The sequence below is a fragment of the Cydia pomonella genome, chromosome 4 (genome assembly GCF_033807575.1).
Source record: "Cydia pomonella isolate Wapato2018A chromosome 4, ilCydPomo1, whole genome shotgun sequence".
NCBI classification, from domain to species: Eukaryota; Metazoa; Arthropoda; class Insecta; order Lepidoptera; family Tortricidae; genus Cydia; species Cydia pomonella.
This window is the reverse complement of record NC_084706.1, coordinates 24,254,771-24,271,949: the sequence shown is the minus strand read 5'-3', so window position 1 is coordinate 24,271,949 and position 17,179 is coordinate 24,254,771. Positions and strand designations below refer to the sequence as shown.

At 35.7% G+C, this 17,179-nt stretch overlaps 1 protein-coding gene and 1 long non-coding RNA gene across 2 annotated transcripts; both read right to left on the bottom strand.

Moving 5' to 3' along the window:
* Positions 1–662: 662 nt before the first annotated feature.
* Positions 663–1,705, bottom strand: LOC133517526 (uncharacterized). Its single transcript, XR_009799380.1, has 2 exons — positions 1,628–1,705; positions 663–788 (listed from the first exon to the last, which is right to left on the bottom strand). It is a non-coding gene; the product is annotated as an uncharacterized LOC133517526 (long non-coding RNA).
* Positions 1,706–4,693: 2,988 nt separating this feature from the next.
* On the bottom strand, positions 4,694–13,638 carry LOC133517319 (carboxypeptidase Q-like). Its single transcript, XM_061850579.1, has 3 exons — positions 12,989–13,638; positions 6,754–6,883; positions 4,694–6,253 (listed from the first exon to the last, which is right to left on the bottom strand). The coding sequence occupies exons 1-3, from the start codon at positions 13,189–13,191 to the stop codon at positions 5,153–5,155; spliced, it is 1,434 nt and encodes a 477-aa protein (XP_061706563.1). The 5' UTR covers positions 13,192–13,638; the 3' UTR covers positions 4,694–5,152.
* Between the last annotated feature and the right edge of the window lie 3,541 nt (positions 13,639–17,179).

Sequence of the window (17,179 nt, the reverse complement as noted above, 5' to 3'; positions counted from 1 at the left end):
CGGTATCACATCGACCGGAATATATGAAACAGCCATTTTTTTCGAGATTTCGGGATTGGTCCTATAATAAAAGTTGTTTAGTATGACCTGTATATTCACTACGCAGAGTAGGTAAAGTCACGTCTACTAATATCGATACGAAAAAAGTGACAAAAATATGTATACACGTCCTTATTGTCCATTATATTAAGATAGTGTATACATATTTTTGGTACTTTGTTCGTATCGATATTTCCAGACGTGATCGTACCTATGGTTGATGAACAGAATTTCTCCTTGTATTACATTTAGTTCATACACTGCGTTCCAAAATATACCTACTAATAAAATTGGAAGCAGCATAGTTGGTAGCGGTTTCTACTACCTATAGAGAGTACTAATAGGAATTTGTACTAATACTAAACATTTTTAGCCACGAAATTAGCTAGCTAACTTATAATATCACCCAAAAACAAGGAATATAATTAAGGAGCTTTCACCGTTAGTTCATTACGTAACAGCTGCTAAAGAGCCGTACAAATGTTATATTAGTTGTGTTTGGCTGGAAACGACGAAACAAGTAATTAATAACTCCCACCTGGTGTACAGTCAGCATCAATAGTAGCGGATGAAACAACGCGCCAAAAGTATCTGATATTCCGGTTAACTTTTCCAAATATAGATAAATCTCTCAAAGGACCATGGGCAAATTTGTATGGGCACTGTCCCCACCCACCAACAGAAACGAAACATGTCTCATTCAATAGGTCTTGGCAACCTGATGATTTGTTACTATGACGAGGATCGCCCTATGCATGGGGTTTTCTTGGAAAACTGTATTTTCTTTTTATATATTTTTCGCTCATCTCATTGAAAGTTGCAGGCAGAAGGTTATAAAAACATTATGTTACTGGCAATAATAAACAAACTATGTGTCTTAAAAAAAGAAAAACAAAAATTCGCTTAGAGCTGCATATTTTTTATATCTACAATATCTAATACTACTTTACATATTAGACATATTATCACTTATCACATTGTTAACTCAAAATTCATCTAATATTACATTACTTAAGAGTTCTGCTGGCAGAATAAAATCAGTATGCCTAAGGGCCGGTACAGACGGACTGCAACTTGACTGCAACTTGTATGGGAACTGCACGTCGACGTTGCAGTTGGAGTGCAGTCGGCATGCAGTCCCCATACAAGTTGCAGTCGAGTTGCAGTCCGTCTGTACCGGCCCTTATGATACTCTGATAAGGAAAATTCAGTACCCCTAGTGTAAGTTTTATCGACATCATAACGTGACGAACGCGTTTGCGTTAAGTGTCATTTTGTATAGGATTTTGAGTTTCCAAAACGTCCCGCTTGGCGCGCTCTTTCTAAATCACATACAAAATGAGACTAAACGCAAACGCGTACGTCACGTTTCGAAATCGAATTTATTTACACTAGGGGTACAGAAATAGATGTCGTTCGGGTACTATTTAGAATAAAAGTTAGGTTTGACATTCATTTGCATTTGGCAGTTTTTTTTCATTTGGCGGGTTTTTTTTTGTCTCGCACTGTTATGGAAAATCGAAGATGTCTGGCCTAAATATATGTATGTATAGTAGGAACATTATTGCTATAACCTTCTGCCTGCAACTTTCAATGAAATGAGCGAAAAATATATAAAAACAAAATACAGTTTTCCAAGAAAACCCCATACATAGAGCGATCCTCGTCATAGTAAGAAATCATCAGTTTGCCAAGATCTATTGAATGAGACATGTTTTGTTTCTGTTGGTGGGTGGGGACATTTCTGCCCATGGTCCTTTACGTTCTAAAGTATAATATATCATTTATAGTCTTAATTGGTCTACATATAGAACTATCACTTTTTGTTAACCTGTTACAGAATGGTAGATACTTTTGAAACCTTGTTTGATCCGCTACTTTTGATGCTGACTGTACAGCGTAATTAACTCGTTGTACAACCTGATGCTAGGACGAAAACAGAGAAGTAGGATATTATAAAATTAACGATTTAATACTATTACTTGCCTACAGATCTTGTTAGTATAGTATTGTCATGGTCTAGAGTATATTCTATAGAGTATGTTCTACATTATAGTAGCTGCTATAGTTACGCCCCTCACCGATAGATGTCTCTGCCTGTATTTTAGATGGCGCTATCGTTTGTTTCCCTAAACTTAAAGGAGGAGAAAGATTTTAACACATGTGAGGGACAGCGTCCTACATTCGCCCAAGCTTAGATGGTGTTAAAAAAGAAATTTAACCTTCTTACTCTTCTTCTTATTATTCTTCTTCTTTTTTTTTCTTTTTGAATTTTGTCTTCTTCCGTCATTCGCATTGTGCATTTTAAGTGAATAACGAAAGTAACACTGTTTATTATGATTACCGTTAGAGATGAGCTTGTAAAAGCATTGTATAATCTACATCCTTTTGTGGCACCCTTTCTTGTATGCATCTTTCTTTTATTTCTTTGTCATTGTCCGGATATTGTTAACTTTAGGTTATAACTAATTTTTAGCCAGCGTGGGAAACGTTAGGATTCGCCATGTGCCGATAAGCCTGATGCATATCTGCGAGAGAAACGGTCATCAAGATGGCGGGAGCAAAGAGAATTTTAAAAGTGGTGGATTGTCAAAGTAAATTTTGTAGCCTCAGTAAATGCCATCTTTCGACACATGATTAAAACTTTTAGAATCCCATTTCAGTTTGATCCTTATTCTTTCACTGATAAGTGTTAAATTTGTTAAATATCAAAAAGGTGCCATCTTACCGGGCATCGACTAAAGGTTGTGGCGCCATCGTACATTTTATTAGCCTAGAGTATGAGGTATAGTTTGTGTCATGCACTATGACGCGCAAATTTGTCTAATATAACCTTTAATAACATGACAATAAGACTCAAGGCATGCGTCTTCGTGAATGAAACGATCTATACCTTAAACTCGTTCTTATTTTTCAAACATAACTTGTGTAATGTTTCGTAACTTACTTACTATCTTAGTTGCACTGTGATGTGACCTGTCTGCAGCATATGCCGACTTTACCACAATAACTTCAATATCGTCGCTTATTTACTTACTTCCTTTGGTACTTACTCGCATAAATTTGGTTAAGTATTTGATTTACAAAAGTAGAGAAAGAGTGGCAGCTCCATATATCAGTTTTCTTACCAAAACGCAAGTTATTTCGTAGTCGACATCTAACGACAAGTAATGGATTTATCAGTACCGCTATTTGACACCAGATGTCACAAGTGTAGCGACTGATGAAAAAATACAAAAAACCAATTCAATTTAGAACTAATATTACAAACAGAAGGAGTTGAAAATAGAGTTCCAGAAATACGGTTATAATATTAGCTGAGAATTGATGAGCATTACACTTTTCGTCGTCGCGACATCTATTGTCAAGTAGCAGTACTGTTAATTCCGCCACTTGATGCTAAATGTCGACTACAAAAATAATAAGCGTTTTGGTACCAATAGTATGGAGTGAGCACTTTATGCTTACCTCTTATTTCTCTATGCCTGAACGTTCAATCTTTTCAAAGATTTTAACCATGACAACGCCCGCGCAAATACAGTACAAGTAACGCTGCAACCTCAGACAAACAATACTATAGAGTTGATAAGGAGATTGTCTGAACGATTGTATCCAAAATATCTACTTACAAAAAGTTGGCAAAACTTACAATTTCGGTACAAGCTTTTATCGCTGACTGTACTTACTTTACTTTTTTTACCACAAGCAACTAATGCTCATCGAGACAATTCTAAGAACCCCAAACACAATTAGTTTGCGTTGTTTTATCACAAAGTTCCCATGGTTACCTCATGTCTCCATCATCAGATCAGCTCCATGTTATCATAATATTGCATTGTCATCCAATTTACATATTTATGTAAAATTTCAGCTCATGCAATCGGAGTGGGAAATGGGACTTTACACTAAGTAACATTCATACTAACAGGGCAAGTTAAATAAAAGCTTGTAAAAGATCTGGGAGCGATCACTAGTTTAAGGGAAAAGCATCGATAATTATTGAGTGTTATATAGGAGCTCACTACTTGTCCTTTAATTTCGCCCCAAAAATCCGATCTCTGCATATCAATAACAAATCCAGTTGAAACATTAAGGCGAAAGTTGAGGACCCGCGCGAAATTTAATCACCTTTTCATACAAACGTAGTCCTCATTTTCCTCCCTGGATATTAACATTATTCAAAATATTTTGACACAATTTGTTGTATATTGAGCACAACTATGCCTCTTCGCTTGATTTTTTTAGATTTTTTAATTATTATAAGAGTTAACACCATTAAAAAAATTGTATGAAAACTGTTTTTCTCTCCTATTTTTATAATAATCAAAAAATCTAAAAAAGTCAAACACAGGGGCATATCTATTGTTAATATACATCAAATTTTGTAAAAATATTTTCCGAAATGTCAATATCCAGTGAGGGAATTGGAGACTACGTTTATATGGAGAAGTGGCCTTCCCCTTTCCTCTAAAAACCTGAATGCCGAGACATGTACTTACCTCTTAAATCTTTTGCTTGACTTGGTTCGTGTTCCTTGCTCTCGTGTAATCAATTTCCATTGTTTATTTTTGGTGCCAATTATGTAAGTTCTCAAGTATCGTCTGACGATGATACTAGCGCTTTGATTTTGTACTTTGATTAAATTATTCAACAATCACTGAACATTAAACTTTATTAATATTATATTAGGTATACTTTAGAGTTTAGACTTTATTGTTTATTTTTATAGGTAAGCTGTGATAGTTGATATCGTTACGCAAGTAGAAAAAGTACACTTAAAAAAAAATATAGGGACATTCTTACACAAATTGACTAAGTCCCGCGGTAAACTCAAGAAGGCTTGTATTATAGGTACTCAGACAACGATATATATAATAAACAAATACTTAAATATATAGAAAATACCCATGACTCAGGAACAAATATCTATGCTCATCACACAAATAAATGCCCTTACTGGGATTCGAACCCAGGACCATCGGCTTCATAGGCAGGGTCACTACCCACTAGGCCAGACTGGTGTTCAAAAATAAGTATAAGGAATTAAACAAGGTTTTCTCTGACGATTATCCTTCATTTGTTACTAAAATACCCTCCAAAGAATTAAGGGCACTTAAACTGCTTTGCTTTTACGAGGAATACCTTCTTTCATATCAGCAATAACGTATGAGGCTGCCGTCCAAAACGCCGCACAGTCGATGACATCTGTCTTATTCAAAACATTCAATGTATCCCCTTCACTATGATGGAACCAGAAATACCTATCATTGTCATTCATTAAAGATGCCCCAGGCACCCCTTTATTGATAATCAAATTTATATCGGAACCAGGGTAGTCGCTTTTCTTTAATTTGTCTATTGGAGAAAACAGTTTTAGTACTTCTGCTATAAGACACTCAGCTTCTGTAGACCCAGCGACCGTTAGACCACGAGGTTTAAATGTACCTTCATCTGATTCCATGACAAAATTAATATTATCAAGCTCATTTATGTGTTTGTTTAAGTATGCTTGAGCACCAACTAAACCAGGTTCTTCAGCTGTCCATAATATAGCACGCAAAGTTCTTCTTGGTTTTAAATTTAAGTGGTGCAAAGCTATTGGAGCTAGCCAACTGATAATCATTCCACCTCCATCGTCCATAGCTCCTTGTCCTACATCCCAGCTATCTATGTGTCCAGAGACAATCACTACTTTATCAGGATCAACTTTACCTTTTACGTCTATAATCGTATTCCGTGACTTTTTCATATCAAATGTGCTGAACATTTTAATTTCCAGAATAATCTTTTCACCTTGATTCTGAAGTCTATATAGCAAATCTGCATCTTCATGAGTTATTGCTGCTGCTGGGATTTTTGGCACTTTATTGTCATAATACTGAGCGCCAGTATGGGGAGAATATATAGAAAAAGGAGTGATTGATCTAACCAGCGATGCTACAGCTCCTTTTTTGGCTGCTTTAGAAGCTCCTTGTGATCTATATTGCACAGTGTCTCCGTAACTAATGTAATGTACATCGTAAACAACTATTTTCCCTCTAATATCATCATTAGCTTTCTTATCGAGTTCTTCAAAGCTCTGAACGACGATTACTTCTGCTGTTATTCCTTCCTTTGGAGTACTGACGCTGCTTCCAAGACCAATAACTGCGATATTCTTTTCACGAGGTGAGATCATTGACACTGATTCATGTCCGCGAACCCAGTGTGGTGCCTGTAATTAATGATATGATAACTAGGTATGCATGTATTATATTATTATTCTTAATTAACATGTTACGTTCTACAGGTTTAATTATTTGCACAACCGATTTTTTAAAGTACATGAACGCTATGTGAATCAACTTTTTGTTATCACTTGTTACCATGGTTATATCCTCCTTGGTCTCTCTCACTCTTAAACCCCTTTTTTAATTAATGTAAACATGCATTGTGAGGCAAAGCTGTTCACAATGGGTAATCTAGTCCACATATTAGTAGAACATGGCACAACATTTATTCTAACAAACTCTGCTTCATTGTCTCCTGGCTGACAGGCCAAAATAAAAATCCAAAATAGTCGATCCACCCCAATATCCCAGCAATATCATCATTATCCATTATATTTACTTGAGAATAATTAAAAACTAAAAATTACCCATACAAAAAAACTCCGTCACATTTTTTGCGGACATAAAACAAGATATGGAAAAGAATTTTGACGTTAATACCTACGTCTACTTCTTCAGTAGTAACATCTGTTACTCCGTGTCTTCTTGTTAGATTAATCATGTGATCTATAGCCTTCTCCAAAGTCTCTGTTCCGGACGGACGAGCACCAAACTTGTCCAAAAACAACACGAATCTGGAACAACCATGAAACAATTATTTGAATAAGTTTGGAAAAACCAACGTTTCTCTGTGGACATTACACAACGATTAGGATTTAACGATTAAGGTACATATATTTTTCTAAAACTTTCATCATACAAATTTTAAAAAGCAAAAGTAGAAATTAGCTGTATTATTTTTAAACCCGCAACTCCCCGCTATCTCAAAAACCGTTTCAGCTACCTCCGTTCTGCTAGGTGCTCCCAGAACTTGATTCTCTCTGTCCCTTCATCGTCTTCTGAATTTTATAATAATTCTTTTACTTTTCAAGCTATTCAACTACGGAATTCTCTGCCTCTAGACTTTTCATCTGCTCCGCAATACTTTTATCCTTTTCCCTATAGCTGGGATTTATTACATATATTTCTATATGTTTGTATATGTATTTTTTTTGTATTTGTATGATGTATTTGAAAGAGGTTCTAGAATCTGTTTAATGAGGTCTCATTTAATTATGTCATTATATAACAACAGGTTAACACACTGATCAAAGTCACGCAGCAGATCTAAGTATGGAACTTCCCATAAAATAAAATTTAGCGAGCACTTTAACGGTGACAGACGGTTTGATACAACTGACCCTTAATGTTTCACGGCAGCTATTTTTTAGCACCTTCTTTAAAACATTTATTGTACAAAGAAAAACAAGAAGTATTTAAACAATGAGCTTTTAAAAAGGCCTTATATATAAGAAATATCTTTTGGCTCATTATCATGACGTATTTGACCTGAATCTAATTTATTTGGCAATAAGTGGTGTGATATTTTCTTCAATATTTCGTAGCTCATTAACATACCTACATCGGATTTTTGTGGGAGAAATTTAATTAAAGGTCGGGAGTTCCTATAAACTGAATTATCAACGCTTTTCCCATATACTAGTGATCCCTGTTTTCCTGAATTTCCAACATAAAATCGCGAACGTATTAAAATTATTATAATCCCATCAAATTTAAATCGAGTGCTATTTGATATAACAGCCCATTAGATGAACGATTGGGTTTCATGGCGTCCTAAATTCCGCTTCTCGGGCGTTAAATATTTTACGATATCAATAAAAGCATACCTTCAATATAAAATGTTAATTAAAGAGGTTGAAGCTTTGTTTGGACAGATTTTTCATTTATTTGAAGTATAAGTTAATTAATACAGCGCAGAAGGATATTTAGATTATAAAGAATACAACGCAGAAGGTAAAAGAGCCCTTGAGGCCTACTTGCAGAATAAATTTTAGAATTTTGAATTTTAGACTTACACATTATTAACACATTCACTTTTCTTTCCACAGGCAACTAATACTCATCGAAACAATTCTAACAACCCTAACACCATTAAGTTGCGTTGATTTATCACAGAGCTCCAATGGCTACCTCCTATCTCCATCATCAGATCAGCTCGATGGTACCATAATATTGGATTGTCACCCAACTTACATATGTGTGCAGCTTCTTTGAAACTGGGAAGTGACTCAAATTTAACTTGCAAGATTTGACCCATACACAGAGTTAATAGGTATACAATATTGGGAGCGTGCACAACTGTCACGCAACCTAGTGTCCGCAAGTCTAGGGGAAAACGTCAATTCACTACATCTTATAAAACTACTCCAAAACTAAAAACTACTGAACGGATTTTCAAACGACTTTTATCTATCAATAGAGTGATTCTTGAGGAAGGCTTAAGAGGAATTCCTAGTTGCGATTTTTCCATACAAACGCTCTCGACTGATTCCTCCCTGGATTTTTAACCTAGAGCAGTGATTTTTTCAAATAAGATCAATATCATCAATATCTGTGCCTCTATGTTTTGCTTTTTTGGATTATTTTATTTTGAAGAAAGATACAGCGCCTCGAAAATCGCAAAAACGGCTAAATTGAATTGGCTGTAAAAAAAGGCACAGTATACAAATATGACAAAAAATATCCAAAAAATCAAAACATAGCGGCATAGATTATTTCTTCCTCTTGCAATTTCCAAAATTTCATAATGATTAGTTGCGTTTTGGAGGTGGAAACAGGCGAGAGCGAAACCTCGATTTTTGAGTTTTTTGCGAGTGAATTTCGGTCCGAGCTGCAGTTGTCCTTATCGCACGAATTGGAGGCGGAGACAGTTTCTAAATATACGTACACAGAAGGAATAGTGATGGGCATAACATCCTTATTAGGGATTGCAGAACCGGTACTGTTTTAAAGAACCGGGATTTCCCGGTACTTTCGGAACTGGTCTAATTATTTCATTATTTTAAATAAAACGACAGCATTTTGCGATTTGACCACCTTTCGTATTATAATTTAATAATCACATTTTCTTTTATTACGTAGTAGGCAATTTTTTTTAGAAATATAGTATTTTACATTGCTCACACTTGTGCGTCACAAGTAAAAGATAACTACTTTGATGTTTGCCACTAGATAGCAAATTTAATGAAATTACATTGACGAGGGTATTTATATATAAGTATCGCAGTCGTATTGTATAATCCGCCGTATTACATTACGGCTAGCCGATATCAAAATAAGGGCCATTTTGAAATGCGGCGGTTCAACGATTAAGGTATGTTGGGTAAATACCGGATGCGGGTGAAGAACGTAGGACATTCATTTCCCCTCCTAATTTGGCTTTATTTTTTAATGTAGGCAACATTGTGTAAGACGCCATTTCATTGCGCCTCGACTGTCAGTGTCCCGCGTCGCTCAGGGAGCCGGGCTTGTGCTATGTGCAATCACAGAGAGCAAGGTAAATTTCGCGAATTCTTCCTTCTATCCGATCTTCGCTCTGTAATTTATTTTGCGTATCGTGATGAAACTGTGTTTGTTTTTGTAATTGTGTTAACAGACCTAGCACTGCTGTAGACCGATATCCAATCTTGACCCTTCCAGGAAAGATCGGACCAGAAACAATCAGATCTTTACCTATTTAAAAAACAGCAGTGATTATCAAACTTTAAATTTTCTTCAATTTACCTACTGACCTTAATTATCACATTTATTGTTTTCTTGATCACACTTTCGTACCATTATTTTTATCCAGTACCACTACCAGCGCGACGGTTACTGACAATGTATTTTTTTTAATTTCCGCAACCCAAAGGTTGCCGTTTAGCGATAAGACCGCATGTTGTTTACCTGTGCTTATGTGTTTTAAATTTTCTTTTGTATTGTTTTCTTTTATTGAAGTGTGCAATAAAGAGTATTTATATTGTATAGGGATGATGATACATGTTGAAATTTATAACAAAATCGAGTAAAATAAATGAGCAATTTTTCGCAATAAAGTACCTACACATACGGATGCATATGTAGATGTGCACGCATACATACATTGCTAGTTTCGGATACAAAATAGAGATAGGGCTTCGAAATTAGTTTCCTTAAAATGCTTCAAGAGGGCTCTCTTTTCCTATATATTTACTTTACTCTTTACATACGATCCTTACATTTTATCAAAAAAAAACCAACAAAATCGCAATTTTAATTATTTTCCATACTTCAAGATGGGTTCTCAGTGACCTTGACCTTTTTAAAGAACTACTTAGTCTTTTTGATTTCTAAGTTTGATTCTTATTTTTTTGGCGACCTTCATTAAAAATGACTGGGCACGATTATTTTTTATTTTGATTTTTGTCCCTCCTACTTAAGTACTTAATATCTTCAAGTACATTCCATTCAATAAACAATACGAGTACATTTACACTTTCCCTAAACCTGTACAGTTCACGAAATCTTAAATTGTCAAAACTTCGCAACGTATCTATTATTTTAGTGGTTTTTTTTATTACTTCGGGTAAACCTTACAATAAGAGGTTTCTTAGCACATTGTTTACTTATCAAATTGCCTTATGACATAGGTATCAAAGTTTGAGAGCCACAATTTTATCAATTTTTGTATCAGGGTTAAGATCGGATACAAAAGGGTAGACACCGGACCTATTTCTTTGTGATACCTTATTCTCTTTCCATTAGAAGCAACTTTTTTTCACCATCCAATGTTCTCCCTTGATGGCAAAACACTCGTTACCCTAAAAAAAAGTATGTCTCATCTTTACACAGGTACAAAACTAAAACCGTTCTATATTGAAGATTACCAAAATTCAGGCCGAATCTACGGTTATTATTTAACGATTCGCTACGTACTTCAAGAATCTGTCACGTGTTGAGATCTCGAAAAAACATTTTTTCACGAGTTCTCTCAATTAGTCCCAAAATTGTCCGGCATTATCCCAACATACTTTACCCAGATTGTCATTGCGATACGTTCTTCAATAAGGCGGCCCAAGTTTAGCCCCATCGTACTACAAGTTAAATAGATTGTAGTTTAACCATAGGTATATTTATACCTACTTACAAAATTTCACAACACAGCATGATCACTCCCAACTTACTGATACGGATAGGTACAGTCAAGTGTAAAAATATGGGTGTACACATCTTACTCAAAAATATGTCCCATAGCATCTTATTCCAGTGTAATAAGAGCGTAGTACCATATTTATGAGACGATTCTTTCGATACATATTTTTGCACTTGACTGTACGACGACAACCGAAGCTGAGACATCATTCTTTTTTGCAGTTTTTACCTATATGGTAATTAATAATCAATCAATCATTTATTATTTTGTCATCATAGGTGTAAAATACATTTAGTACAGGTGATAGGGTGTTTGGTATTAGGGTGTAATAGATACAGTATAATATAAAAATGAAAAACAATATTACGTGGTAACAACAAAAACAACTTGCGTCGGGCAGCGCAGAATAAATTCCGTCTGGCTCGCGGGCGATGTCGACGGAACGGCGCGCAATGAGCGAGCGCTCGAGTCTCGCGTCTGTGTGCGCGCACTCACACTTAGATAGCTCCCGCTCCCGCCCACCGCAGCGCGACAGAAACATAGCTTCAAAAATTCGAGATTTGAAAAGTTGCTCAGCTAGGAATTGCTCTTAAGTATATAACTTGTTAAGGTTTTGTGTAAATTGTTTGAAATATAACGATGTTGTCGGAAAAAATCACGCTGGCTAGGAGCTTTAATCGAAAACGCTGCCTAATCCCTTTGAGCTATAACAACACAATGTATGGTGGGGTTGTTTCTCATTCATAGGTCTACAAAAAAGTCCGCGATGTTAAATGTCTATCTTTTAAGGATAACTTACTATACATATTCGTAACTTCTAGAAAAAAGATCACTTAATATGTGGCATTTGCAAAGCTATTTATATGGATACATTATTAACAATTATCAAAATAAATACGTTACTTATATTAAGCATTTCATACAGCTTACAATGGTCCCTTACACCATACAATTTAAACAAATATTTCAGGAGTAATCGTAAATCAAAGTTTTATTTCGAGCCATATAATTGTACGAAATGTTAAAGACGCTATCCGCAGTTAGTTCAAATTTTTACCACCTTATGCGCTGAGATCGCTTTACTTACCCCTACCATGCACTTCGCACGGTCCCAATACATCGCAAGTTAAATAAAACCTCGTCAAATAAACCTGTGCTGAAGTATTAAATTATAAAGGCAGGTATCACCAGAAAAGCTTTGATTGTGGTTCAGATTTAGTAGACTGTAAAGTCTGTTTTTGTTGAAGAGCATGCAATTTCCATATACATACACACTCACCAGTCAGATAAAATAAACGTTTAGTAATAGTAGTTGCAGGGTTGCAGGCTAAGTAGTACGTATAGACGGCCGAGCGTAGCGAGAACGGATAGGGATACGCAGCCGGCAACCCTGGTTCTCGCCGAGATTTGTATAGTGCTTTTCTCAAACTTGCAATGAAAAAAAAATGACAATTTGTTGTATTGGTTGGTTTACATAGCTATAAACAAATTACGAATCTACTACTATTTGATGGTTGAATGCCAAGAAGTTGTGTCACAATTTGGCATTTAAAAACAAAAGAAGATTGCTTTACAGGCCTAGTAAGGCTGTATGAAATTCCTTTACATATTATCTTCACTCATCGCACCGGATACGTAGTCCGGACATAATTTGAAATAAGTCAAATTTAAGAAAAAAACAATAAAAGAACGAGTGAATGAGTGAAACCACACTAACAAATTCACTTACTGTTCGAACATTCTCTCACCCAATCCTTTATTCTTAATCTCATCCATAATAGTCTGCGTCACATTTTTATAAGATGCTATATCGTCTACAATTCGAGGATCTAAGTTACATTCACTTTCATCATATCTGGTTATAATTGCAGCGTCTATATTAATTAAAGTTAAAACAAGGAAAAACACTGATATATACATAACGGTCAACATTTGGCCAGAGTTTGCTGCGTACTAGATAAAATGTTAATCGTTTGCTCATAGTGAAGTGCCACGCAAGGTCCGGTTAAATTCCCCAACCGTAATCATGTACTTGGCACAAAACCTTTTAATTTCAGTTTCGTTAGTAAAAGCGTTATTTTAAAACTGGTCTAAGGAGCACAGTTCCATAAAGTTCTTCTCAGATTAACCGGTTTAGAACAATGAAAACCGCTTTGTTCCTATGTCGGTGTCTTTGTCCACCAGGCCGGCCGGCCGTCTCGACGCTCGTCGAATAAACCGGTTTATTTAGGTTACAATAAACTTCTTAATACGTTATCGTTCTTATGAAAGTTCGGAATGAAACCAAAATAAACCGGTATTTACAGCTCCTTTTAAAACCGGTTCCGAGCCTTAGTGCCACGGATTATTCTGTTCCTATGAATATTTCCTATACCTGAGAATATTTTTACAAGCCTTATTAAGTTTACTGTGGGACTTAGTCAATTTGTGTAGATAAATAATGTTCTACAATAAGTATTAACCCTTTTCCAGGCATAGTACGATTTATCGACCACATACGCGCCATTACAATTTCAACTTTAGCATTCCGATTTAAGGTTCAAATTAGATTACACTTTCTGGAAAAGTTACTTGTCTTCAAATGAATCATCAAATAATCTGGATAATTGGAATATATTTGGATGTTTTGGAAAAACCTTGTAGATTGGTGCGGCCTGGAAAAGGGTTAAATACTTGCTTACATTCATATTAGACAAAAAAAAACTCCAGAATTTTTCAGACATATTTCCGGTAATATTTTCTCATAAGCAGGGGTCGGACAAAAAGTGCGGATGACGTAAAAATGACGTAATCTTGCACACAGGATGATGTTTGAGTTTGTATTTAAACTTCCGTGTGACATGTAGTAATAAAGTAGTATTAATGAAGTAACAAAATAATCGTAAATAAATCCATGGAATTAATAATACAGGTGGTAGGGTGATGTAGTGAATAAAATAAATTTCACGAAACTTGTTACCATAAGGTATAATTATTTGAAATTAGTTAGAACAAGTCTGTGGGATCCTCAGATAAATAGGTTTAATAGTCAAAAGTGGGAACAGTAGGTAAGATTAGTAAAAATAAAAAAAGATAGGTAATTTGATGTTATGTTTGCTGCTATCATAAAATTTGTAAGGTTCATATTAAATTCACTTTGCCCTATTTTTCTATGTTTGGTTGTCTCCAAATGTCTTTTAATATTGCTTACCTTCGTTGGTATATCTTGATTACAGCAAGAGCAGTATACGTGTTTGTCACGTACCTCCAAAAACGGAAAATTGCCACAATATTCGAGTAAAGATGACATTTTAGAGCGTTTTCTTATACATTAGTAAATATAAATTTTAGCTAAATATAATCGTGAAGATACAATAGCTAAACAATAACGAAGTCAATTTATTGTTCATCTGATTGACAATGTGTCAGTCAAAAACGTACTTACTCATTTCAAGTGGCGATATCGTTTAATAAAGAGGTTGATAAATGATAAGTGATAATTGTTTATGAAAATCAAAAATACTATTTGAAATCATCCTATAAGTGGTTTGACGTCATTCGCACTTTTTGTACGACCCCTGCTCATAAGTCACATCACTAGTTATTATCACATTTGAGCAGACACAATTATCGACGTTCATTGACGGTTGAACTTATCCCGGGGTCAGCCGAATGTATATTAATTGTAAACTAACTACGTGTTTTATAAACTTTTTTTAAGCTATCGAATACCAATTCATTAAATGGCGGCGTTTCATGATATATAATTTGGCAGATTTTACGATCGGCCGCCGACAACACGCCGACAAATGTACATTCAAGGAAGTGGACTTTCGAGGAATTGGACATTCGGGGAATTGGAAATTCGAGGTAATTGGAAATTCGGGGAATTGGACATTCGAGGCAAATGGACATTCGGGGAATTGGAAATTTGAGGCAAATGGACATTCGGGGAATTGGAAATTTGAGGCAAATGGACATTCGGGGAGTTGGACATTCGAGGCAAATGGACATTCGGGGAATTGGACATTCAAGGTAAGTGAACATTCAGGGAATAGGACATTAAAAGCCAGAATCTAAAAACAGAACAGTTTATCAAAAACTCTCCCTCCTTCCTTCCTTTGTCTTTGTACCAGCGATTTGAATACGGTACTCTATCTAATTAAAACAATCATAATATTTCCAGCGAACATAGTTTTACTACCAGTATAACGAGAAATGTACTAACGGGCATAATTAAAATGAAATGTGATATTTTAGCAACTTTGTGACACGGAAGCCATGCTAATTATGAAAGTTAGCTGGCAGTTACACAACGAGTAGATAATGTATACAGGGTGATTCAGGAGACTGTCGCGAACGTATTGCGAACCGGCTAATATTTGCCAACGTCATGGAATAGATAGCGCTAGTAGTCACATTTTAGTTAAATAACCGCTTCTAGGTTATAGTGTTTTTTTTTAATACTACGTCGGTGGCAAACAAGCATACGGCCCGCCTGATGGTAAGCAGACTCCGTAGCCTATGTACGCCTGCAACTCTAGAGGAGTTACATGCGCGTTGCCGACCCTAAACCCGCCCCCCCTCGTTGAGCTCTGGCTACCTTACTCACCGGCAGGAACACAACACTATGAGTAGTGTTATTTGGCTGCTGTTTTCTGTAAGGTGGAGGTACTTCCCCAGTTGGGCTCTGCTCTAGATCTGGAATGACATCCACTGGCTGTGCCCTACAACACAAAGCGAGATGACATTCACAATGCCCATACCTCTCTTTTGGACGTAGTTTAAGGACGTACCCGGGTCCAGCAGGTTTTTAAGATGAAGTTGAGTAAATACCTAACAATTATTTTTATTACGCCAGGATTTAGTACCTTTAATGTTTAATCTCTTAAGTTCAAATAACTCAGTAAATCATGTCTTAAAAAAGGATAGGCGCCAATTCAAAGAAATCTTCCTAAGAAAAATCATTTTTAAGACATGATTTTCTGAGCTATTAGAACTTAACAGATTAAACATTAAAGGTACTAAATCCTGGCGTAATAAAAATAATTGTACCTTAGCGTTAAAAAAGGCTAGGCGCTAATTCAAAGAAATCTTCCTAAGAAAAATCATTTTTAAGACATGATTTTCTGACTTATTTGAACTTAACAGATTAAACATTAAAGGTACTAAATCCTGGCGTAATAAAAATAATTGTACCTTAGCGTATTTTCTTAAAAATTAAAACGATAACTTGAAAAATTATAACGCCTGCAACATTGTAATAGCAAACAAAATATAAAATGAGTAAAACTTGGAAAGCACAAATAAAATTACTCGTATTATAATTGAATATGAAGGTACAAAAAAGGTACAAAAATTTGGCTTTTATAGAATTTATCAATAACCACGGGAACATAGCGTAATAAAGTACACCCGCCATTCTGACTGTCAGGATGGCGAGTGACCTGTTTTTTGATCATAACTTTACGTACCGTGAGGTACAATTTTTTTTAAACGAGGTACTAAATAGTACAAATTAGGTACAAAAATATGGTATGCTTTTCATTTGATTTTATTTAGGTACACCCGCCATTCTGACTCGCACGTCTTATTTCTACAAGTAATGTGAGTAGGTAATGTACTACGTAAAAGAAGTTGGGAAATAATACACAAAAAATAAATATATAAAATAAATATCATATATAACGCATAGGATCGGGCTGTCAAGAGGGCGTTCTTGGGACGATCGACCGACTGGTAGCCGTCCGGTGGGTCGGCCCAGGTATCGTTGGGAAGACAGTGTGGCGGCGGATATGCTTCAGCTTCGCGTCAGTAACTGGCAGGAAGTTGCGCAGGATCGGGACAGGTGGCACGCTCCCGTTTCGGAGGCCAAGATTCTTTTTGGATCACTGAGCCAAAATAGTTAGTTTAACACATTTACGAATATATATTAATCACC

Excerpts from the sequence above, each read along its gene's own strand:
- LOC133517319 (XM_061850579.1), bottom strand. The coding sequence starts at position 13,191 with ATGTTGACCGTTATGTATATATCAGTGTTTTTCCTTGTTTTAACTTTA. Across the intron at positions 6,884-12,988 it reads GGTGAGAGAATGTTCGAACA|ATTCGTGTTGTTTTTGGACA; the intron begins GTAAGTGAATTT and ends TGGTTGTTCCAG. Across the intron at positions 6,254-6,753 it reads TTACTACTGAAGAAGTAGAC|GCACCACACTGGGTTCGCGG; the intron begins GTAGGTATTAAC and ends CATTAATTACAG.